The 23596-nt window shown below is 52.4% G+C and overlaps 1 protein-coding gene across 7 annotated transcripts in view; it reads left to right on the top strand.

The window, feature by feature from the left end:
* The window catches only part of Tspan9 (tetraspanin 9), a 187857-nt gene extending 170756 nt beyond the window's left edge, over positions 1–17101 (top strand). For all 7 annotated transcript variants that reach the window (XM_041640105.1, XM_041640111.1, XM_041640131.1 and 4 more), the window contains 6 exons: positions 11040–11231; positions 11503–11577; positions 11827–11928; positions 12543–12674; positions 13071–13154; positions 13929–17101. In XM_041640105.1, coding sequence (XP_041496039.1) covers positions 11040–11231; positions 11503–11577; positions 11827–11928; positions 12543–12674; positions 13071–13154; positions 13929–14000 — 657 coding nt within the window. In that variant the 3' untranslated portion in view covers positions 14001–17101. The remainder of the gene's footprint in view (positions 1–11039; positions 11232–11502; positions 11578–11826; positions 11929–12542; positions 12675–13070; positions 13155–13928) is intronic.
* Positions 17102–23596: the final 6495 nt, after the last annotated feature.

Below are 23596 nucleotides of genomic sequence, written 5' to 3'. Positions count from 1 at the left end.
TTATTGCTCCATCTGGAAGTTGCTCATGTGCCTCCCACTGAAACTCCATGTCCTTGTAGATAATCGCAGCATCCCCGCTCACCCCATCTATCACCTGTGGTCACCATGTAGATAAAGGCTGGGTGCCAGTGAGCTCCAGTGTCCTCATCTATAAAGGAAGATAGCAACTCTGCACCTGCCAAGATAGGGGTGCGAAAGTGCTCTCTGAGAAACAAATGGCCCAGGGCCCTTGCCGTTGCTCCCTCTTCTGAGGCAGGGGGTGGTGAAGAAGAGCCGTGCGCTGGTTTGTCTTGTTTCTTTCAGCCTTGTCCCACAGAGGGACAGTTAGGACTCTGGCGCACAGTCAGCGAAGAGCAGGACCGTCTGGGTGTGTTACCTGCCACCTCCACCCCATTATGTCCACCTCGTCCATATCTTCCTAGACGGAGGCCCTGACACACGCCACCTTCCTGCACCCCTCCCCTGCTCCTGAGATGGCCTAGTTCACAGCTGGGAGGCCTGCCACAGCACCCTCCTTGCTTTTCCCACCCTGCGCTGTGTCCTGGCTCTCTACACTGCTTAACATACATCCCCACTTCCGCCAACTTAGATTAAGTGAGAAGTTATTGAAAATACAGAATAAAACCAGGGTTGAGATTGTTTTCTTGAGGCCTGTAGGAGGCCCAGTAGGGTACAGTGATGAGATTGGGAGCGTGGCAGGTTGCATTGGAAGCCCAGCTCTCTGCCAACTCATTTGCAAGTAGAGACAAGCTACTCAGCTTCTGGGATTCTTACTTTAATGAGTTACAAAGTTGGGGAGAGAATGGAAGCTACCTCTGATAACTTCTGTGGGAAGCACTAGGATCCAGCTCCTAACTGGGCACAAAGATTCAATAAATGCTGGTATTATTCCTTCATCCCTCTGTTGCCATGGTAACGCTACCACCATTGTCACCAGTTCTTCCTTCTTTACACTGTGCCAGGCTAGGAAATTTCTGTGCCACACCTGTAGTGCTGCATCTTGCTAAGCGAGGTTAGGCTTCTTAGCCGAGCTGTCCTACAAAACCATGAGACGAAGACAGCATGTACCTCCAGGCCACAGGGCTTGCTAATACAAGGCGCTGTGACTAGCCTTGCTCCCTAAAATAGGGCTGTGTGCAAGAAACACTCCTTTATGCCTTTGATCTAATGTACGATCCACAGTGGGCTGGCCACCTAGGTTCCTTTGCCATTTGGCCTCTCTGTGCCCTTGTTCCACCATCTGTGCCCCCTTGAGTTGGGAAGAGTGGGTAGGGTAGGAGAGGCATGGTGCTCAGTTAGGACTGATGCTTGGTGGCCTCCTGAGTGCTTGACTGTCACCTCCAGAAGGAGGTGGCAGAGATAGAGGGATACAGGAGTTCCGTGGTCCAGACCTGACTGCTTGACTGTGGACGAATATTCTGGGTGATACTGGACAGCAGAAGCTTGCAGCAAGAGTGACTGTAGACATCTTGGAAGGCAGGGATGGCCCACAATTCCATCTTGCAAGAGCACAGCAAGCTGGGCTCTTGGCACGAGTTGAGAGGGATCTCAGGTTGGCACTTAAGTTGGTGCTGAGACCATCTCTGGCAGAGACCGAGCTTAACTGGCCATGTCCCCCACAAAGCATGTCAGAAATGCCACCCTTCTGGCGTGGGTGGGGACAGCTCTGCTGGCAGTCCAGTTGGACTGTGGGCCTCTGATCCTTCGAGAAGACAGATCACAGGCTGACCATACCAAAGGGCTAAAAAACAGATCACACGTGGGTCTCGGGCTAGGGACAGACCTGATTGTGATTGTCACTGTCTCTGCTGATTTCTCTCTGTGTAGTTCTAGTGTCATTTCCCGGGCTGGGGTGACCAAAAATTCACCCTCGTGCCATTCCCTCTGCCGTGGTGAGGGGTAGAGGTAGCAGAATGAAGCCACGTAGTGGCAAAGCAGTGTCACTGTGTGACTTTTCTCTATGTCTGAAGGTGGGTCGGGGGGGGGGGGCGGGACCTCCCCTAAGCAGAAGAGCAAGCCCCTGTCTGAGGGTTGAGTTATGGTGCCACAGATAAGCTGAGCTCTCCCATACGAAGTCGTGTGAATTCAAGGTTCCCTTGACTTTTCCCCAACCCCCACATTTTCTAAAAGTTGGAACAATAGCCCAGTACCTCTTACAGTATTTATATTCCAAGGAGCAGCAGGCATCAGTCGCTCATCCTTGCAATATCCCCAGTGCCGAGAGGCACTTCTCTAGTTCTGTGAGCAGAGACACATCTGGAAGGATCACGTGACCAGCCAGGACACCCAGTGCCTCCCCACCCCTTTGGGATAGGCTTGGCCAGTGGTCACAGAGGTCCCTCCCCTCCATCAAAGGACCATTTTAGCCCACTAGTTCAGAAGGCAGGGACCTGGAGGCCGTGGCTGGATTATCAGCGTTCCTCCTGGGACTCTTTCCTGGGCCTGTCCTATCTGTGTTTAACCCATGACCTCCTGTGTATTCCAGAATACAGGGACAACTTGAGAAACAATTGTGTGACTGTGTCTAGGGCCCGAAACTGGATCTTTCAGTCTGGGGACCCAGCCCTGACCCCTGCAGTCAAGAACCAACTGAGACTGCTTGGATTGGTGACAGCCTGGGAACCTGGAGTCACAAGTGTGTCGTGCCCTGGTATACCTTCTCCCCCACACCTGCCTGGGTCCCACCTCATTTGCACCCTGTGGCTCACCAGGCTAGGCAGATCTCTTGGCCTGGAACGTACTTGATTGGTACGAAAGTGTGCTTCTGCCGGAGTGCACCAGTGTGGGAAGGGCAGCAGTGGGATCAATGTTTATGGACTGCTGAGCGATCACTCTTCCTACACAGGCCTGGCAGGTGCTCTGTGTCATCTGGGGCTCTTTGGCCTCCCAGCCACTCATCATGTTGTGGTCCTTCTGGGGGCCATTCCTCAAGCTTCATGACTTCTGGGCATGAGCATCCTTGTGGGGGATGGCACACCCACCATCATAGTGTCCAGCCATGTAGGTAGGACACTCCAGGCCATGCTAACAGATGGAGAGACACTGACTTCTGAGAAAGTTGAGGGCTTGGGAACAACATGTGACAGGACAGCCACCCTGAATGGGTGCCATTTCCTCCTGGGGGAATAGCCCTAAGTTTAAGGGCTTTGTTGGGACAGCTCAGGATAGACAGTAGCCCTTGCCCCTCACTCTGTAGGACCAGCATCTTTATGCACCCTTTGAAGCCCAGGGTAGCTGCAGGTTCCCCTGTTCACACTGGGTCATTCTTGAGTCCCACCAACCCCATGGAAAGAGCAAGGTGCTGAGTAGAGCTGGTCCCATATGCCAGAGCCAGATCCCAGAGTCCCATCAGATGAGTCACGTGCCAACAACGCCAGCCGTGACCCTCCCAGAGACAAGAGGACAGCAAGCCCTTGGTGCCACTGGTGGGAGGTGGTGACTGGTTTTCGCCACCGCCCAGGCCCTTAACCCACAGAGCAGTGACAGGTGTTGTCCTTGGGCCTTGTGGGATTGCCCTTGGCAGGGTTATTCTCATTCCCATATGTTTGTGTCGAGACACGTAGACACGGAAACATAACTGGGCTCACTCTGTACTGATGGGGGTGTGGAGGGCTTGGGGAAGGGCTGGCAATGGTGTCTGAAGAGACTTGATGCTCTGGAGTCATAATCAGAGGTAGCAGCCTCAGAGGCGCACAGCCCCCTGCACAGCATTCTGCACGTTCATCTGAACAGAACCAGACCTCACTGAAATCATCAAAATGTAACTGGGTTGTGGGTTTCAGGTGCTTTATGCAATGTTTATTTGGAGGAAAATTAGGCTTAGAAATATGGGTGTGATCTCCCTGTCACCTATGAGCTGTGAAGAAATTGGAAGCTTGTGAGAAAAACAGCATCCAATAAAGAATGACCAAGAAAACGTTCTGTTCAGCTTGAGATTCCACACACCCCCAACGTGAGGTAGAGCTGCTGCGGCTAGGCTACCCGGCAACCCAGTGGGACTGAGACTGGGTTGTGAGAAGGGCAGAGTGCTGGATGGGGGTGGGGCAGAGGTTTCTTTGCCTCTGTACTGGTTCCCCCTAGGTAGGGTGACTTTCAGTGAGCGACAGATGAGCAGCAGAGGGTGACTCAGAGGTGAAAGTTGTAAAAGCCCTTTCCTGGGCCAGGAGGAGACCTGGGAGAGAGCAGCGCTAAGTACACGTGTTCAAATATTTAAAGGCCTGTCACACTTGTTACTGGTGAGCTTCTTGGAAATGAGGACTGATGCATGCTGGCCACAGGGAAGTGGGATCTGAAGTTAATAGACTCCCTCCCTAGAGTTATGTGGGGGGACAGGAATGTGCACTGCAGGCAAACGCTCAGCTCCGGGGGCCTGGCATGGCTGCCTCCCCTCTGGCCCTACCAAGTCACCACAGCCAACCCTCCTTCTGCCAGCTGGGTGACTTTGGCAGAAGTCTCTGACTTTGTCCTTTCTTTTCCTTGGGTATGGAATTGGAAACATGTTCCACGGCTCCCCTCCACACCAGCCATCAGCCCCGGCTGTCTCTCTTTATGGCTATGAGAATGAATGAGCGGCAGAGCCCTCAGAAGGAGGGAAGAAGGCCGCTCGCAATACAAAGTAGCAGCCCCTCTTCCACCCTGTGAATCCTCTTTGCTCCCCACTGCAAAGTTCTTAGCCGGCTGGCATCTCTCGGGGCCAGGCGGGCTCCTAAAGGAGCCAGTATGTCAGACTGTGCAATTAAAACAATTTTGATCGTCTCTTATTTGCCATATCTGCTAATTTATTAAATGCCATTATGCCTTGGGCCTGGCCCCAGCTCATAGAGAGCACTGGGGAAGCTGTGAGCCCTTGTGTTCTGAAGTCTTCTGCTGGCTAAGAGGGGTTGAGGAGGGCTGGGGATGGTTCGGGGCCACAGCTGGTATCTATTCTCCAGCCCATGTCTGGGGAAGCTCTCTTCAGGTGTAGGAGGCTCTCAATGGGTTTAAAAGGCCAGTGGTGTGCAGGGCTGTGCTAGGCTGGGGCAGGAGAGCACACCCAACCAGGTCAGGAGTTGCTGAGGGATATTGGGGCTTCTAGGAGTAGAGAGGGCAGGGTACATAGGGAGATCCTTTTTTGGGTGGGAGTGTGTGTGTGCGTGCGTGTGTGCGTGCATATGTGTGCGTGTTTCTGTTACAGCTTATGGCCTTTACCCACCCATCCATTCACCCACCCGCTCATTCCCTCACCCATTCAGTTGCTGAAGAAACATTCAGCATTCTAAGCATTTTCAGGACCCTATGGTGGTGAATCTAGTCCCTGAAAAGAGCTGTGGTTTTGGCGACAGAAGCCTGGGTTGTGGGCTAGCATGCACTCTGGACTGCCCTCCTTCACTCCACCCTGGGAGGGCCCACATTTTTCCTTGTGAATGGCCGGGGATATAGGTGGAGGTGATGTGGATGGTATCTTCCCTGAGCCAGACTGAATGGGGATAGAAGGCCCAGAGTGAGGTGAATAGGAGAAGCCATGGGCCTGGAGACATGGGATGCCCATGCAAACGTCCTACCTAGGGGCAGAAATGTGTATTGGTCTGATCAACCGGCACGAGCCCCACTGAAGATGAGCTATGGCATGGATATTGGTTTGCAGTGCTATCTTGGTGTGGTCATGTGCTGCCTAGGCCTCAGTCTATCTGCCAGACACGTGCTGGGTGGAGCTCCTGGGAGGTGAGGATGCCTAAGACAGCCATGGACCCATCTCCCCTATGCTATGGGGCTTGTGCCTTTCCTTCTGCAGGAGTGGGGCAAGGTCCAGGTGAAATGGCCCTGGAGAAGTGCCCCAGTGCATGACAGGGTCGGGGTGCTGTTCTAGACCCTGGAGACGTATCATGAACAATAGACCTACATCCCAGCCTTGATGGGCTGTGTGCAGACATTAGGGTAGGGGTTGTCTTAACTTCCTATGTGGGTTTCTTTGATGCCCTGAAATGAAACTTGTGAAAGGCTCTGGTTGAGGGAACTCCAGAGGAAGCTTGGAACTTAGGTGCCTCCTTGGCTTGCTCTTGCTTGGAAATAGGTTCCAGCCAGGCCTGGACTACACAAGGGGACTGATGACCCCTGAGTCACTCTGCCTCGCCCCAGATTCTTCAGCCTTGGGCTCTATGGCAGCTCGGTCATCTCAGCTGAAACAACCCTCTGGATTTAGAAGGGAATTTTCTCGAATGCCACTTACTAAGCTCTCTGGCACCCAGCTTTGGCTAGGCCACCGTGGCCTTATGCTTCCTGAACGGTTCCCACCATGGGGAAGGGAATGGTTCCATACCCTTCTGCTGCTTCACCCTGGCCATGACCCAACTCTGACTTGAGAGCTGGTTTCCTGTTTTCCTGTCCTCCTACCTGCCCAGGGTGGCCTTGTTTCTGTGTCTGCAGTTCTTCCTCTCTCTTGCCCACAGCCTTCTGCTAGATCTGAGCTCTGGCTTGCTTTTGCCCCAACTTGAAGCCTCCCAGAGAGTATGTGCCATTTCCCCATCCTTTTCTGGGTCAGTGGGGAGAATGGGAGCTCTCTGTAGTGGCAGTGTTCTCAAGGAGTTAACTGACAAATCTTAAGGGCGCATAGGCCCATGTAAGGATAGAGGCATTTTGGAAAAGGATCCAGGCAGCTTTCTATAGGGCGGATTGAAAAGCAGGGCCAGGACAGAGGGGTCTTGTATGGGTGGGGGCTGAGGCAGGATGTCTAGTGCCCATTAACTTGGCAGTCAGGTCTCCTAAGGAGTAGCAGAAACAAGGAGCAACACCTGAATCAGAGGGTGGGGCCTATCTTGGCAGTGTCTTTCTGTCTCCCTCAGTGGCATTAGCTGTAAGATGAGGCCCCCACCCTTTGTTTTCTTATTGCCTAGAGCCTCAGGTGCGAGTGGGTCACCATCACCACCAGTGGAATGTTCATGTCAGCAGGAGACCTGGAGGTCGTGGGTCACGCTGTGCGTGCCCTGTGGCGCGGCAGGTTGCCTGAGAACTAGGGGTGGGGCCTGATGGGCGGTGGGAGATGGGTATGGGGACTTTGGGAGGAGACTGGCCAGGAGTCAGGCTCAGGCTCTGATGTGCTGAGACTGCCTAGATCTCAGCCCTGTGGGGTCTCAGGTGGGAAGTGCGACAAAACGTGAGTGTGGGGTTCAGCTCTTACCCTCCAGGTAGAAGGAGGCCCCTGCACTGACGTCTGTGAAGCTTAAAGACCATATTGAAGGACATGGGGTGTGAAGTCAGAGAAACAGTTGGGAGAAACATGGCCCCCAGAGACTGAACTGCTGAGGGTTCCCAGGGAAATTCTCCTGGACACCATAGGAGCTCTCCAAGAATGGAAGTGACCATACCAGGCTTGTTCCCGCTGAGTAGGATGGAGAGACCTCTGCCGTGAGGACTCCAGAGCTGGGGCACAGGGACCAGGGAGGCCTGCAGCAGCAGGGTAATGGGGGCGTCTTGCAGCTCCAGGAGCCCCTAGGCCAGGCTCCTCCATCTGAAACGAATACCTGCCCTGGAGGGCTTTCTGTTACTCATTCCAGGGTCCTATTTCTAGAGCCATAAATCTTTGGTTCAAAATCATGAATTTTCCAGGGTATGATTAATGAAAGAAAAATTGAGACGGCAGCACAGAAAACTGACCAGATTGAAAAAAGTCAGGGTGACAGGCTGGATGCAAGTTTAGGGCATCGCGGGCCAACCCAACAAGCTTCTGTAACAGACAGGAGCACCACCTAGTGGTCACAGAGGGCATTGGCACACACCCTTTCTATAAGGCTTTGACCTGTCAAGGCCAGAATCCTAGGATATTTGACCTATGTCTCACTTGATGTCATTCTCATGCAAAAGCCATTATGTGACCTAACTCTGGTCCCCTACATATCCTTGAATAATCTGTGGCTTAGTAATTGTGTGTGTGTGTGTGTGTGTGTGTGTGTGTGTGTGTGTGTGTGTACACGTGTATGTGCGTGTACATCATTAGGGGCCACCTTTCTGTTTTCCCGTTTATTAGAATTCTCTTCAGTCCTCAAGCCCAGCTCATTTTCAACACTGCCTGTCTCCCATTGGACCATGTCTCATTGCTCCTGCGTGGTCGCCCGATGTGTGGCCACCAGCTCTCCCCAAGCCTTTGCAGTGGTCCCTGCATGTGCTGGCTGTCTCTTGCCCTAGCGGCCTCTTCTGGGAACAGTGTCTATGATGACTGTCAAAAACATCTGCCAGATCACGTCATGCTCAGCCCTGGGGCAGAACATCCGCATTTTCCTGCCCTCCAGGTCCTGTTCCGTCTGTCCCCTGGCGGCACTGGCTCTTTTATCTTATGCTACATGTCACTATAGTCATTTTGTGGCAGCTACATACCCTCCTTGGCAGACAAGCTTGGTCCTAACTTGAGGCCTTTTAGTTTGATCTATCCTTTTTCTGAACACTCTTTTATCCTTATTTATATGGTATACTCCATCTTTTTATCTGTGCTTGCACTGCCCATGTGTGTGTGTGTGTGTGTGTGTGTGCGTGTGTGTGTGTGTGTGTGTGTGCGCGCACGCACGTGTGTGTGTGTGCACGCCCACAAGAATCTCTTTTCTATCTATCCAGTCATCGGCTGGGACAGTTCATGGCTTTCTCCACTTTCTCCTTGGCCTGACATTGGATAACCATGTGCCCAGAGTCTGTGGGCTGCACAAGTGAAGGAAACGCAGCTCCTTAGAAGCCAATGCCCTTTCCCCTCACCTTGAGGGCCTGAGCGTGGATTGCATTGTCTGATTGCCTGTGTGCGTTCCTTCCCCACAGTGAGCAGCCGGAGAGCGGGAGCTGTACTCTCTTTAGAGAGCCAGGCCATCAGCACAGTCCCAGCATCCAGTGCTGCTCAGGAAGAGCCTTTCAGAAAAAATTGCTGCGCATTTGTTAGCTGTGTTAGTCAGGGTTCTCTAGAGAAGCAGAACTTGTAGAACACACACACACACACACACAGACGAGATTTACTGGAGTGGTTTATAGGCCATGGTCCAGCTCTTCCAACAATGGCTTTCACCCCATGGAAAATCCAAGAATCCAGTAGTTGTTCAGTCCATGAGGCCGGGTGTGTTTAGTACACACCGGAATCCTGAAGAAGTAGGCTCTCATGTCAGTAAAGGAGTGGACTGGTCAGCAAGAGTGAGGGTAGGCAAAAGGCAGGTGCCCCTTTCTTCCATGTCCTTTATATAGCTGAACAGGCTGCCACCAGAAGGTACGGCCTGGATTTAAGGTTGATCTTCCTACCTCAAAAGATTTGGATTGAGAGTGAGTCTTCCCACTTCAAATAATTCCGTCAAGAAAAACCCCTCACAGGTGTGCCCAGCCTCTTGAGTTTTAGTTAATTCTTGATGTTGTCAGGTCGCCAACCAACCATAGCCTTCGCATTAGTCGGTGGGAAGCCATCTGCACCCCTGAAGATTGTAAAGTCACCAGGCGGGGCAGGCAGAGCTGTGTGGGAGGTTCACACCCAAGCCTCTCAAGCCTTGCCATTTACCCTCTCACTTTGTGTGGGAAATTCTTGTCTTCCGCTTGCTTCACACCCACCCAGCCTTTGGTGACTGCTCCCTCCAACTGGTATCTCTGACCAGGACAGTCATCGCCTCTTTTAAACACCTGTAGCTGCTATTTGGCACCACTGTCTACCGGTAGAGATTGCGTTCTTATTGCTCACAATGGAGGCCCCTGGAAGGCCGTTTCTAATGTGACTGGAGCTTTTCTAGGAGGGGGCACTGTTCTGTAGGCACTCAGTAAATATTGGCTGACTGAGGGATTGACCCCTCAGACTCAGCACACTTTCCTGGAGTTCAGCGGGAACGAAGAGTGTCTGTTAGACGGAGCATCAAACAGTGCAGGTGTGGAGGTTTGCAGCTATGGAAGGGACACTCCCCCATGGGGAGCGGCCATGGGTCACAGCTCCGTGGGTGCTGGTAAAGAGGGTCAGCTTACAGGCCCTCATGCACACAGTCGGCTTAGTTCAGGGGTTGGTGAGGTGTGTTGACCTCTTGCTTTGAGAAAATACCCAACAAAAGCTGCTGCGGGGTTTTCTCATGGCTCGCAGGTTGAGGGTACAGCCCACTGAAGTAGAGAAGGCGTGGCAGTGGGAGCTTGGAGGCAGCTGATCACATTGGGCCCTGAAGTCAGGGAGCAGAGAGAGAAGGACGCTGGTGCCCTGCCCCTTTCTCTGTTTATTAACCTCGGGGATGGTGCTGTCCACATTCAGGGTGGGCCTTCTCACTTCAGCTAAGGCTTTCTGGAAACACCCTCAGAGACACACCCAGAGTGTGTTTCCACGGTGCCCCCCCCCCCCCCCTAAGATGACAGTGCAGACTGACCAACACAGGAAGACAGCATGGACTCCTGTGTCCTGCCCCTTACCCAGAGTGTGTTTCCACGGTGCCCCCCCCCCCCCCCAAGATGACAGTGCAGACTGACCAACACAGGAAGACAGCATGGACTCCTGTGTCCTGCCCCTTACCCAGAATGTGTTTCCACAGTGGCTCCCCCCAAGGTGACAGTGCAGACTGACCAACACAGGAAGACAGCATGGACTCCTGTGTCCTGCCCCTTACCCAGCCATGCGTACCTTTTTATTTTACCCATGAACTTGCTTTTCAGACTTCCGAGATCAGTGGGTATGCGGCCCTTCTGTTCAGAGTAGTGGGAAATACCCACCGGAGAGCCAGTGCCACTCCCACAGACCAGCCCTTCCTTCCCTGGTCACACCCCTACCCCAGCCTCCATTCTGAGCATGGGGTCTTCTCTGTCCAGTGGAGTAACCTGAGTTGCACAGTTGTGTATTTTTCTGTTTTCCCCTTTATCCCATTTCACTTGATCTCCAGAGAGACCTCATGAGGTTTATGAAGTCGCCTCATCCCATTTGCCGAAGAGGAAACCGAGGCGTGGGGTGGCAAGGGCTTTGGGTCTGTGACAGCACCTGCCTTTTTATAATCTTTCTTTATCTCATGGGGGGTGGGGATTTGGGGGTTCTGGGAGATGAATGCAAGAGCAATGCTGGTCTAACTGGTTTCTTCTCTCTCCAGCTCTGTGGCTGCGGACTGCTTGGAGTGGGCATCTGGCTCTCCGTTTCCCAAGGCAACTTTGCCACCTTCTCCCCCAGCTTCCCCTCGCTGTCTGCAGCCAACCTTGTCATCGCCATAGGCACCATTGTCATGGTGACAGGCTTCCTGGGCTGTCTTGGGGCCATCAAGGAAAACAAGTGTTTGCTCCTCAGTGTAAGTTGGACCCCATGTCCCTTCATTGCTTCCTTGGTGGGACTCCCTGACCTAAGTCTGTGGAAATTGCTTCTATAATGTTTTGTCCCTAGCCCTAGCTGTCCCTCTCACTTCTTGACATGTGATCTGTCCGGGTTTGCTTAGGAGTAGGTGAACCCTCTCAGACATGGGAACCCTGCCTGTCCCCTGTCTCCCCTCTCTTCTCTGTTAGCACCACCGCTGGCCATTGCCACTATCCTGAACCCGTCCATGTTTGGACTTATCTTTCCAGTTTTTCATCGTGCTGCTGATCATCCTCCTGGCAGAGCTGATCCTGCTCATCCTCTTCTTTGTCTACATGGACAAGGTAAACCTGCAGAGGAGGAGTCATGTGGGTCACACAGCCCTGGGGATAGAGCAGGCGGAGGAGGGGAGGACACTGGCTAGTGGAACCTGCAGAGTGCTCTTCAGGAGGCCCGGGGGGCCGCTCTAGACACTCCCTCCCCATCTAGAGACACTACTCCACCATTTCCAGCTGCCCTGGGATGGGCTGTGGGTGTGGGGGGAGCCAGTCTCCTGGTCCCAGCCAACCTGTGGTGTTGCCCCGATCTGCCAGGTAAACGAGAATGCCAAGCAGGACCTGAAGGAAGGACTGCTGCTGTACAACACTGAGAACAACGTGGGGCTCAAGAACGCCTGGAATATCATTCAGGCCGAGGTGCGGCTCGGCTCTCTGTGTGGAGTGGGACCGGGCAAGCCATGGGTACCCGGACTGTTGGGGGAACCCGCCCACTGGGGCGTCGGAGAGTACCATGGAATAGTCCTAGGGAGGGATGAGGAGGCGAGTACAGGAGGTGATATGACCTGGACACAGGAGTGAATAGGTCTAAGGAACCGTAGTGAGTGGTTAACTTCGTGATGAATGACAGAAGTCGCAAGGCCATGTTTGCTCAGGAGATGGGCTCTGATATTGAGAGGAGTACAAGACTCTGTTCCCGGATGAGTACCCCACCTAGACCCTGGGAGGGAATGGCGGGTGGGTAGACTGGCAATCAGCTCGGGAGGGTCCATGCCACAGAAGAAAGAGCTTAAGGTGCTGGTGAGCAAGTCTCCTGTCCCACATCGTGCCCAGCCAGGAGGAACAGCAGCCTTGCACCTACCCCACCCCCACCCTTGATGGTCTAGGGGCCTTGCTGCAGCTCAAAAAGAGGACAAGAAGACACTCTTTTTCTCATTCCTGTTCTTGGGTGGCTGTTTGGTGGGGCTGGCCTGAGAGAAGAAAGCCTGGGTGGATGGGGACAGCAGTGTCATGCCTGGCCTCCCTCCCCACAGATGCGGTGTTGTGGAGTCACTGACTACACAGACTGGTATCCAGTGCTGGGAGAGAACATAGTTCCTGACCGCTGCTGCATGGAGAACTCCCAGGGTTGTGGGCGCAACACCACCACCCCCTTGTGGAGAACGGTGAGTCTGGAGAGCAGTGCCTCAGGCTCAGGGATCCCAGAAGCCTGTGTACTGGATGTGCCTGGCTGCAGGAATGACGGGAATTAGTTCACTATGGGCTGGGGAGAGGGGTACACTGGAGTGAGGCCAGTGGCTGTGTGTGTGTGTGTGTGTGTGTGTGTGTGTGTGTGTGTGTGCGCGCGCACAGCTGGGAGTCAGAAGGTGAAGGATTAGGGGCTGAGGCTATGCAGCTGGGTTTTGCAGGTGGAGCCTGGGGGTTGGAGGTGGATACTGGAGTGGGTGTGGTAAGGTACTGGAGTTAAGAGTACAGATGGACCTATAAAGGACAGGGCTAGGCCACTGGGAACTCAGCACTCAGCGTTGCGCCAGGACCTTAACCCGTGGTTCCCTCCCCAGGGCTGCTATGAGAAGGTGAAGCTGTGGTTCGATGACAACAAGCACGTTCTGGGCACCGTGGGGATGTGCATCCTCATCATGCAGGTGAGGGGACACGAGGGACCCCAGCCGGAGCAAGATGAGAGCCGAGCAGGGGTGACCTGGTGCTCACACAGCCTAGTGTGTGAGGTGTGCGGTGCCCTGCAAGGAAGCCCCTGCCATGCTGCAGAGCTCTGAGCGAGGTCACAGGCACTGAGCAAGGTGGTACTCAGGGCTAAGTGGGGGCCCTGGACTAGATATTGGAGCCAGGGTCATCCGACATGCTCTCCATGAGAGCCGAAGATCTGCAGTGTCCCTGGGTCACCGGCTTCGTACATGGGACATGTGGCACCTTGGGTGAAGCCACCAGTGGCTTCTGCCTGCACATCTGTGTCTCCACCAGTTTTCAGGATTCTGGTTGAGGAGCATAAATGAGATTTAATGTTGTTCAAGACATTTTCACCCAAAGAAATCCAGCCCCAAACAGAAAGTGCTGGCAAGAGTGTTAATGACTCCTTTTGCTTCCTTCTTCCCTCTCCCACCTCAGCCCCTCTTACCCCTCTGCCTTCTCCCCAGGCCTCCGAGATGTTAGCATGTGAGGTGCTGGGGATCCAGGTCTTCTGGATGTGCGGCTCCAAGGGACTGAACTACATCCGCCTATGTGCAGTTCTAGGCTGGGTTCCCAGGGTGATCTCCTACACCGTGTTTTCTCTGTTTCCTGGCCCACTGTGTTGTGCACATTTTTACATTAGGTTCTTTAGAGCAGTCCCAAGCTGGTGGAACTGAAGTCTGACCCCAGACACAAGAGCATCCCTTTAAAGTCCTCTCTTTGTCTTTCAGATCCTGGGAATGGCCTTCTCCATGACTCTATTCCAACACATCCACCGGACGGGTAAAAAGTATGACGCCTGAGCATTTGGCAGCGCCTGGCCCCACCCGGACATTGTACGTGCGAGGGGAGAGGACCTGAGTCTGTGTCTCCTGTCTGCCCTCCGATGGCCACCCTGCCCCACCTGCCAGCCTGCTCTCCCCTGCCCACATCCTTGGCCTTGGACCTCTTGGAGGGCAGAGACCCAGAGAGGAGGCATCATGCAGAGACCTCAGGGCTTGGGCGCCTGGACTCTTGCACCTGCAGATTTGCCAAAGACACCAGGGTGGGCAGGGGATCAAGGAGGAGGCCCTTGCGTTGATGGGTTGCCGCCCCAGCCCTTCCTCACACTGACACTTGTCCCTGTGTGGGATGGAGAGTCTGCCCCACCAAGGCCACGGCCGTCCATGGCTGCCCAGCCAGAGAGACAGCCAGGGTGCAGCGTGGCGCCACCGGGTCAGGCTCCCTGGAGCACCCTGCCTGGGTTTTTATACTATAGTGTAACTTTTTTTTATTTTACTCTGATTACGATTATTCAGGAATATTATCTCTCAGATAAGTATAGGGTTAGCTTCCTGATTTATAACTTTTTACTGTGTTGATTTCCATAACGGTTTGAGTTTCCTTTTCCTGTGCGTGGGGATGGGTAGGGAGAAAGGACCCCATCTGCTTTCAGTGAGGACACACCACTGTGCAACACTCATGAGACTCTAAGGTGAGGATAGCCAGACTTTCCCCCCAAAACTCACCTGGAGGGAGAGGGTGCAGCCGTGCTATGGGGCCCGGCTAGGCCTGGCGACCACGGATAGGGCCAGAAGGGGCAGGTGTGATATAAAGCATGGCGGGGCATCCTTCTCAGGGGTGACAGGGGTGGTACCTGAGGCCATGTCAGGAGGGGATGCTCAGGACGGGGAATAATGAAATGCTTTGCTGGGGGGTGGGGGGCGGCAGTCAGAACAGTTTGTGGCATTTCCTTTCTCTTCCCTCAGTCCTCTGCTGATGTCCCTCCTGACCCCACACATCCTGCATCCCAGATGGTCACTCTCACACATTCCTGCTATCGAGTCCTTTGGTTCAGACCGCACTCTGCGCACCCTGTTCTGAACAGTGGAAGCAGACATGTCCAGCTGCCCAGACTGAAACAGAGTCTCAGGACTGTCAGGAGGAGAGGAAGAGTTGGCATCTCTGGCCAGCCCCACCAGACTCACTCAGTTGCTGACTGCCCTGCTGAGGGGTAGGGCCACAGGGGTCTCAGGACCCTCCCTCATTAGGATCCATGGCTGTCTCCACTGGGTGGCAGGCATCACATCCCATGTAACCTCAAGGAGACAAGATAAAGAAAATCTTAGAAGTCAGGCTCACATTGCCACAGCAGGCCCGGGGAGAAGGCCCTCGATCTGGATGCCCCTTGCTGGGCATAGGAGATGGAGGCAGGGTGTACTCCCAGCAGCCCTGCCAGCACTGATGCCCAGTGTCCCCTTCTGTGAACACAGTAAAGGCAAGACTGGGGGACTGGCCCGACAGCCATCTGGAATCCAGAGTCCACTCTCCAGGTGTCATGTGGCAGCTGCTTTTCTCAAGCCATTTGACTCCTTACCACTGTTTCCCACCGAGCCAGGTCTTCCACCACTTAGCCAGACCGCTCAGCCAACCTATAACCCCTCTGACTACCTTGAATAACAGGCAAGGCAGGACCAGGGATGTGGAACTTTCAGTGTGTTCAAGATTGAAGTTTTGGGGGTGAGAGGATAGTAGGGAGCTCTAAGCAAATTGGACAGAGGGGCCGCCGGTTCCAGGAGATGAAATTGTGTTGTTAGGGGAATGACAGACACCTCCCTGGGAACCCCAAAATACAGAGCTCAGGTAGACCCATTAAACAACCAGGAAAAAAAAGTGGTACCTGCTACATAATGAGTTAGTGTGGGTGGAGTGGTGGGTTTGTTTATACCTATAAATGGGATTTCTTACTCCCGTTATCATCAACAGTACATCTCCCAGTACACCGGAAAGCATTTGGCCTCCCTGCCACCTCATGTCTCTAGAGTGCTTCAGGGTGATGCTGCTCCCCAGAGCTGCAGCCAACGTCCCCTACCCTCACCAGCTCACCTCAATTGTCTGTCCAGCAGAGCCAGATCACACGTCCCAAACCGCCTTCTTGTGTTAGCTGTGTGTATCTACATGAGGCTCCATGCTCACAGGGTGGGTGTTCTGAACCCCTTGCTTGTCTCGGGGAATGGCCCCCATACACTAAATGGCCACAGCAAGTGAGGCCAGGGGAGGTGGCTCAGCTCTTCTCTGATCCTCTTGGCTGTGAGCTCACTGGGGGCAAACCCGCCATGAGAGCCTCCTCACCCGTGCTTCCTTGAGCAGTTTCCTCGAGGCCCCACTCCAGGAATCTGCAGACCTGCCTCAGAAAGTCCTCTCCGTTTGTAGGTGACTTCCCAGAAGCGCTTGACTTGACGTAGCTGTGGCATTTCTCCAATGCCCACTGGTAGAGGGGCTCAGTGGGCAGGGTCTGGAAACTGCTCTCAGGTGACTGTCGGGTGTCAGGGTGCACGGCTCCTGTGCGGCTGTACTCTCTGAGCTGGAACAATGTCATCGTACCCCCCACCCCCACCCCCGCCAGCCTGGGCCAGTGCCTCGGCTCTCCCCTTGCACATTCTGGCCTGACTTAGAAATGAGTGGCCAGGCCTCCATGAAGTGGCTCTTCAAGTGGATGGAATTGTGGTCCCCTCCTCTCTGGCTCCCTGCCCACCCACCGGTGGAGGTGCTAATCAGCAGGGACATGGCACAGGACGGGGAGCTGGGTGCCAGGGGCTGGGGGTCTCTCCTTTGCCCCTCAGCCCTTTGGTCTGGTGACCCCTCTCATGTTCCTGTTCTCTCATTTCCCTTCCCTCCTCCGTGATGGCGGTGTCCTGGCCTCTTCCTCCCTCAGTGGGCATCCTGAGGAGTCAGGCCTTTGGGCCTCCACTTGCCTCGCTGTCCCTGGGTGGCCAGAGAGCCGGGAGTGCACGCTGGTTGGTTTCAAATGCACTTTCTGCTTGCAATGCCTTGTCTGCATTTCCTCCATCCCAGGTCCTGCTTTAATGAACACCATGTTTTTAGCATGTTTTTAAATAAAAACCGATAATGTGTCAAAAGCACAAACAGACTGTCTCTCAGTGGTGTGTGTTTTCTTCCTGAGCCATGACCAGGACATGTTTCATGTAGCTGTTGATGGAGGGACCCAGAGGAACCCCAGTCAGTCCCCTGTAAGAGGACCTCGTCTCTTTTCTTTCAGCCTGGGTTTCAGATTTGCTGGGGTGAATGGATCTCTGTCCCTCTGTGGAGGCCTGGAGAAGCCTAGCGCTCGCGCGTGCGCACACACACACATACACACACACACACACACACACGCACACACACGCACACACACACACACACACCTGTCTGGAGACTGATACAGAACTGATCAGGGGTTTCCAGTGACTCAAGCCTTCTGCCTGAGAGGATGTCGTTCCACCACAGTGACTGGTCACCCACAGTTGGCTGGTCCTGTGCTCAGACGTGGGAGGAATGAGAAACAGGTCCTTACTCCTGTAGGGGAAGGCTATCAGGTTAGGTCCACCCTTGTCCCAATCCCTCTGTTGCTCCTGAAGGTTCCTTTGAGCCTGGTGTCTGGGGACCTCTTGATGTCATTTGGCCCAGGCAGCATTTTTCCTGGTAGCAGCAGACAGCCTCCAAGAAAACCTAGAAGCAAGGGTCTGTGAGGATGGGCATGGAGGAGGCAGACGCATAACGTGACTGGCTGGAATGTCAACCAATCCTGTGCTCTCAGCGCTTTCCTGGTGTGGGAGTCTCCTGCTGTGGCAATTGGGTTCTGGCTTCTGGGCCTTTCTTAGACTGTTACAGTGAGGAAATGCAGATGAGGGAAGCCCAGGGTTCTTTTCGCCCTGGGTTACTGGGTGCCATTATCGCTGGTGAGGTGGCAGAGATGGAATGAGCATGCGCAGGAGAGGCTGAGATGGGCGTGTAGCAATGGGATAAACAAGTGCAGGAGTCTAGAAACTGAGATGGGTGGGGCAGCTCCAAACCCCTCCAGATGGGTAGCTGTGTCTTCCTCCCTCAAGGGAATGGCCAGATTGACACCAGATTGTCCCAAAGCATCAGCCTGTGGTAGCTTGCTTTCAATGTGTCCAGTTTTGGATAAAGCCCACGGTCCAGCTAGAATTGCTTCCTGTGACCCTCCCCAGACCTATCTAGAGCAAGGAGACAGACAACCTCTCAACTGCTGAGGGTCAGCTGGGTCACAGGAATTGGCAAGGAGGCCCCTTCTTATCTGTCCATTTGCTCTCACACCTGCCCCCAGGGTGTGGCCACACTTGCTGGTATCTGCCAGGCCAGTTCATAGGTAGTGGTCACTGTAACTCTCTGGGGACCCCTTGATTAGTCCCCCATTAGCCTGTGATGTGGAAGAGCAGCCTCCCATCTGTGCTCAGTGAAGGCAAAGAAGGTCAGCTCAGGAGCAATAGCTAAACAGGCCTGGCACGTAGAAGTTTCTGTCCCAACCAGTCTTACAGTGATTCAGTCCCAAATAAACAAGCAGGCTTATATTAATAATAAACTGGTTGGCCTATTTCTCAGACTTATTACAAACTAGCTCTTATGACTTAAATTTACCCATAGTTCTTGTCTGTGTTTTGCCATGTGGCTTGGTATCTTTTCTCAGTAAGGCATTCTCATCTTCCTCTGCGTCTGGCTGGTGACTGTATCTCTGCCTTTCCTCTTCCCAGAATTCTTCTAGTCTGGTTGCCCCGCCATTACTTCTTGCCTTGCTACTGGCTAATCAGTGTTTTATTAAACAAATATGAGTGACAAATCTTTACAGTGTACAAAAGCACTATCTTACAGCACTGGCACCCACTGACAATCCAACCAGACCCCAGAAGCCAGACCGGGGTGATACAGACAAGATGCCAAGTCTCTCACAGACAGAAATTCAAACTTACACCCACCTACTACACACACCTACTACAGGGGTGGATGTCACAGAGCTGACCTTTGCCCACATTACCAGCCATCAAATGGGGTCACAGGAGAAGCCCCAAGATTACCCTTCAATACTAGTAATGCCAATAATGGTATACTCTGGGTTTGAGATGGCTGTGGGGGTCAGGCAATGACTCTCAATTTGCCCAGTGAGAGCCCTTCTAGAGGAGACACTATTGAGGCTAATAAAGGGATGGTTAACTTGGCCAGGAGTGCAAGGGAGTGTCTTGAGGAACAGACCCCTCTCCTCTGAACCAGCTCAACACCCAAGACTTCCATTCAGGAAGAATAGAACTTCTGAGACTTTAAGCCCAAATAGAGGTATCTAGCCATGGCCTCCAGGGAGATGTCTGACTGCAAATGAAGCGTGGTCAGAGGGGACAGACCCACTGTTCTGGTTTAGATGGGAGATGAGCCCCCAGGACTAATTAGATCTGCTGGGAAGGAAATATTGTCATTTACCCCACATCACACCCCACCTGAACAGGCGGGTGACTAATTCTTTGCACTGACAGGTGATTGTATTAGTTACCTGGAAGAAGCACCTTAAGCGGGGAAGGGTTCATTTGGGCTCACAGTTGGGGGTGCATTCCACCGTGGCAGGCCAGGCATGGTAGCAAGATGTAAGGCAGGGGGGTCATACTGTGTTTGTTGTCAGGAAACAGAGAGAATGAATATTGGTGCTAGGTTAGCATTCTCTTTTTAACTTGGTCGAGGATCCCAACCCATGTAATAGTGCCGTCCACATTCTGGGTGGGTCTTCTCAGTTACATCCAGAGGTATGTTTTCGTAGTGATCCCAAATCCAGTCAAGTTGACACTCAACATGAACCGTCACAAAGAGAGATTGCATGGTCTGACTCAGAGCACAGGAAATGGCAGTTCTTGTGTTGTTGATATAGTTGGATCTCTGTGTGTGTTTGTATTAAACATTATCCTTGCAAACCACTCCCACAAACATTATTCAGGATCCTTCTGACCTCAGACATCTTCCTTGTCTTTATGTCTAAGTTTTGCCGTTAGAGATATACCAGAGAGTGTCAGGGCCATAGTTTGGAAATTGGAAGACCTGGATTCTCTTCCTACTCTGCCTCTGGTGTTCATGGGAGCCTCAGGCAGTCTCTGAACTTTTCTTGATTTTGCCATCTGCTAATGGAGAATAATGCCCATCATACAGATCTATGAAGGTGACATAAAATAATTCATGATCCACAGAGCTTTATCTAACATAAGAACAAAATCATGGGAGTCGGGAGATGACTTAGTAGTTAAGAGCACTTTCTTCTTTTGCAGAGGACCCATGTTTGGTTCCCAGCATGCACACGGCAGCTTACAACCATCCATAATTTTAGTTCCAGGGACTCCAACACCATCTTCTGATTTATGTGGGCACCAGGCACACATGTGGTGCACACATGTTCATGGAGGGAAAACACAGAAAAATAAATAAATCTTTAAAATGTTTTTAAAGAAACAAAACATATCACTAGCAGGAAAATGGCTGGATCATCATATTAAACAAGACAGGGTCACACAAATATCATACATTTTCTCTAGTATTTGGAATCTAGATTTTATGAAAGGACATAAAAGTATAAGGGGGAACTACAGAAAAAGGAAAGAGACCAGTGAGGGGAAAGAGGGCACAAAACAGATTAATGGAGGCATGACCAAAATATGATCTAACCTCTTTTTTATGCAATGGATGCACACAATTAAAATTAGGGGGCTGCAGAGATGGCTCAGCAGTTAAGAGCACTGTCTGCTCTTTCAAATGTCTCAGGTTTGATTCCCAGCATCTACACGGCAGCTCACAACCATCTATAACTCCAGTTGCAGGAAAAACTGATGCCCTTTTCTGGCTTCTGCAGATACTGGTCATGTGCATGATGAACAGACACATGCTGACAAAACATCCACACACATAAGATTAAAATAATAGAAAGGGGGCTGGAGGGATGGCTCAGTGGTTAAGAGCACTGACTGCTCTTCCAGAGGACCTGGGTTCAATTCCCAGCACCCACATGACAGCTCACAACTGTCTGAAGATCCAGTTGCAGGGGATCTGACACCTTCACACCAATGCACATAAAATAAAAAAGTTAAATAAACCATAAAAAATATTTTAAAAAATAAAATAACAGAAAGGTATAGGCATCCAGCTTGTGCAAATACTGAGTCCCCAAACTAAGGCAGAGACCACAGAAAAGCATCACTCAGACTAAAAGCCAGGGACCAGGGACACAGGAGGCTGATGTGGTGAGAGGAGTAGATGAGAGAGAGAGAGAGAGAGAGAGAGAGAGAGAGAGAGAGAGAGAGAGCACTGAACAGACCTCAGTGGCAAGGCATCCCAGGCCTTAGCTCAGCTCCAGCTGGCTCAGCACCACCACTCAATAATCAACAGAAGTTGGATCAAATAAATGTGGTTCGGACACAAACATAATGACATTGCATTCGTCATCCCTTCAAGCATTCAGCAAGATTGGGAGGGGACCTGGGTTTTGCTGAGTCTAATGACAATCATGAGATGGGCCATTGTCTCCTTAAGCCAAGAAAAAGAATAACAGTGCTCTGCAGGCCTGCAGGCCCAGCCTGAAGATTTTCCCCCATAAAATATGCTCCTTTGTGCCCCAGAAGCCAACAGAGAGCTGAGAATCCACTGGAGGTGACCCAAGACATGGGTGGCTCCCTCTCTGCAGCCCTGGGCATAGAATAGAGAGAGAGTTGGTTGAGGAAACTACACAGTGCTCCTGTCTGGGTCTTGTGGTTAAAACCTGTTGCCCAGAATGTTTTTCTGGGTACAGAGTTTTGGAGCTTTGTCTGGGCTGGTTTTCAGTGCAGCCCTGAAGCAGCTCATGATTTGTAGCTTAGTGACATCAGGAAGGCTCCTCACCCCCCCCCCCCCCAACTCTGGTCTTTTATCTGATCCTGTCCTGTCTTTCTACACTGAGTTTCTGGAATTTGGATATATCCTTAATATATAGAAATACATTTCCCCAGCAAAGCCCACCCCGCTTCCTGAAGGATTACCATCTGGCCAGCCAGGGCAAGCATGCTGAATGTGGTATCTGGTTCTTAGCTTAGGGTTTTCTAAAGCGGTTAGGGATTTTCAAAGTCTGTTGGAGGACTGGGGATGTGGCTCAGTGGTAAGGCACTTGCCTAACATGTGGAGATCTGGGATGTCATGCCCTAACACCACAAGACCAGAACCACCCAGAGACCAGCAGCAGTGGTTTATCACTCTTGGTGGTAGGAATATCTCTTGGCTCTGGTTGACTGCTATGGTATGAATCTGGAATGTCTTCCACATGTTCATGTTTTGAATGCTTGCTCTCCAGTTTGTGGCTCTATTTCAAAGACGGTGGAACCTTCAGGAGTTGGAGCCTGGCTAAGGGAAGGACAAGGGATGTGTCTTGAAGAACAGACCTAACCATGGTGTCAGTCACCATGTGAACAGGCTGCTGCCACACGCTGCCACTGCCACAGACTGATGCAACTCCAGCATGATGAACTGAAATCCTTCGGAACTTGGGAGCTCAAACAAACCTCTCCTCTCTTAGGTTCTTCTTGCCAGGCATCTTGTCATAGTGATGAGAAAAGTAATGCATTGGCTTTGTAAGATTCTTCCTGCGGTGACAGCATTTTCACCATCTGATGGATGGGATAGATTGCAAGCTCTTCCTGATGCCTGATGCAAAGGCTCTGCCTGGGCCCGCAGCTGTTGTCTCCTTCCTGATGAAGTCATTAGAGTTCCAACCAGAGACAGAGACAGGAAAATGCAGCAAGTGCTCCCTGTGTGTTTATGGTGAGTGCTTCAGCCTCCATGTGCATCTTCTGTACACAGCCTGTGAGCCACTGTGCAGAGGCAGTGGGAACCAGGGTTTCCAGACATGACAGCCTAGGGCCGCCATGAGTACTGGCATCTGCTAGGAAGTGGTGGCATGTGCCAGGCTGGCCTGAAGCCCCTAGGGAGATCATGACATTGCTGCAGCAGCAGCCTCTTGCTGCCTGCCCCCCTTATCTGCTGCCAGGGTCATTTAGACAACAGCTGAGAACCACCATAGTGCTGCTTGTCTGCAGTGGGGGCCAGCATGGGATGTTCCTTGCCTTTCTTTGGGTGTGTCTGCATTTCTGTGCACACTCGTGCACCCTCATTGTAATACTGAGGGGGGAGGAGAGATCTCACTTCCGTGCGATAGAGGACAGCAAATATGTTGCGGTGGCCCCCAAAGGGAGTGGCACCATTAGGAGGTGTGGCCTTGTTGGAGTGGGTGTGTCCTTGTTGGAGTGGGCGTGTCCTTGTTGGAGTGGGTGTGGCCTTGCTGGAGTGGGTGTGGCCTTGCTGGAGTGGGTGTGGCCTTGTTGGAGGAAGTGTGTCACTGTGGAGGCAGGCTTTGAGGTTTCACGTATGCTCAAGTCATGCCTGGTGGCTCAGGCCACTTCCTTTTGCCTGCGAGTGAAAATGTAGCAACTCTGTCTTCAGCACTATGTCTGCCTGGACACCACAATGTTGCCCTATGATGGTAATGAACTAAACCTCTGAAAATGTAAGTCCCTCCAGTTAAATGTTTTTCCTTTATAAAAGTTGCTGTAGTCATGGCTGTCTCTTCACA

This window comes from Microtus oregoni, unplaced genomic scaffold, assembly GCF_018167655.1.
Source record: "Microtus oregoni isolate MIOR12 unplaced genomic scaffold, Mior012 000002F_ref0000024, whole genome shotgun sequence".
Taxonomy (NCBI): Eukaryota; Metazoa; Chordata; class Mammalia; order Rodentia; family Cricetidae; genus Microtus; species Microtus oregoni.
Note: the sequence above shows the minus strand (reverse complement) of the source record. Positions and strands in the feature narration are given on the sequence as shown.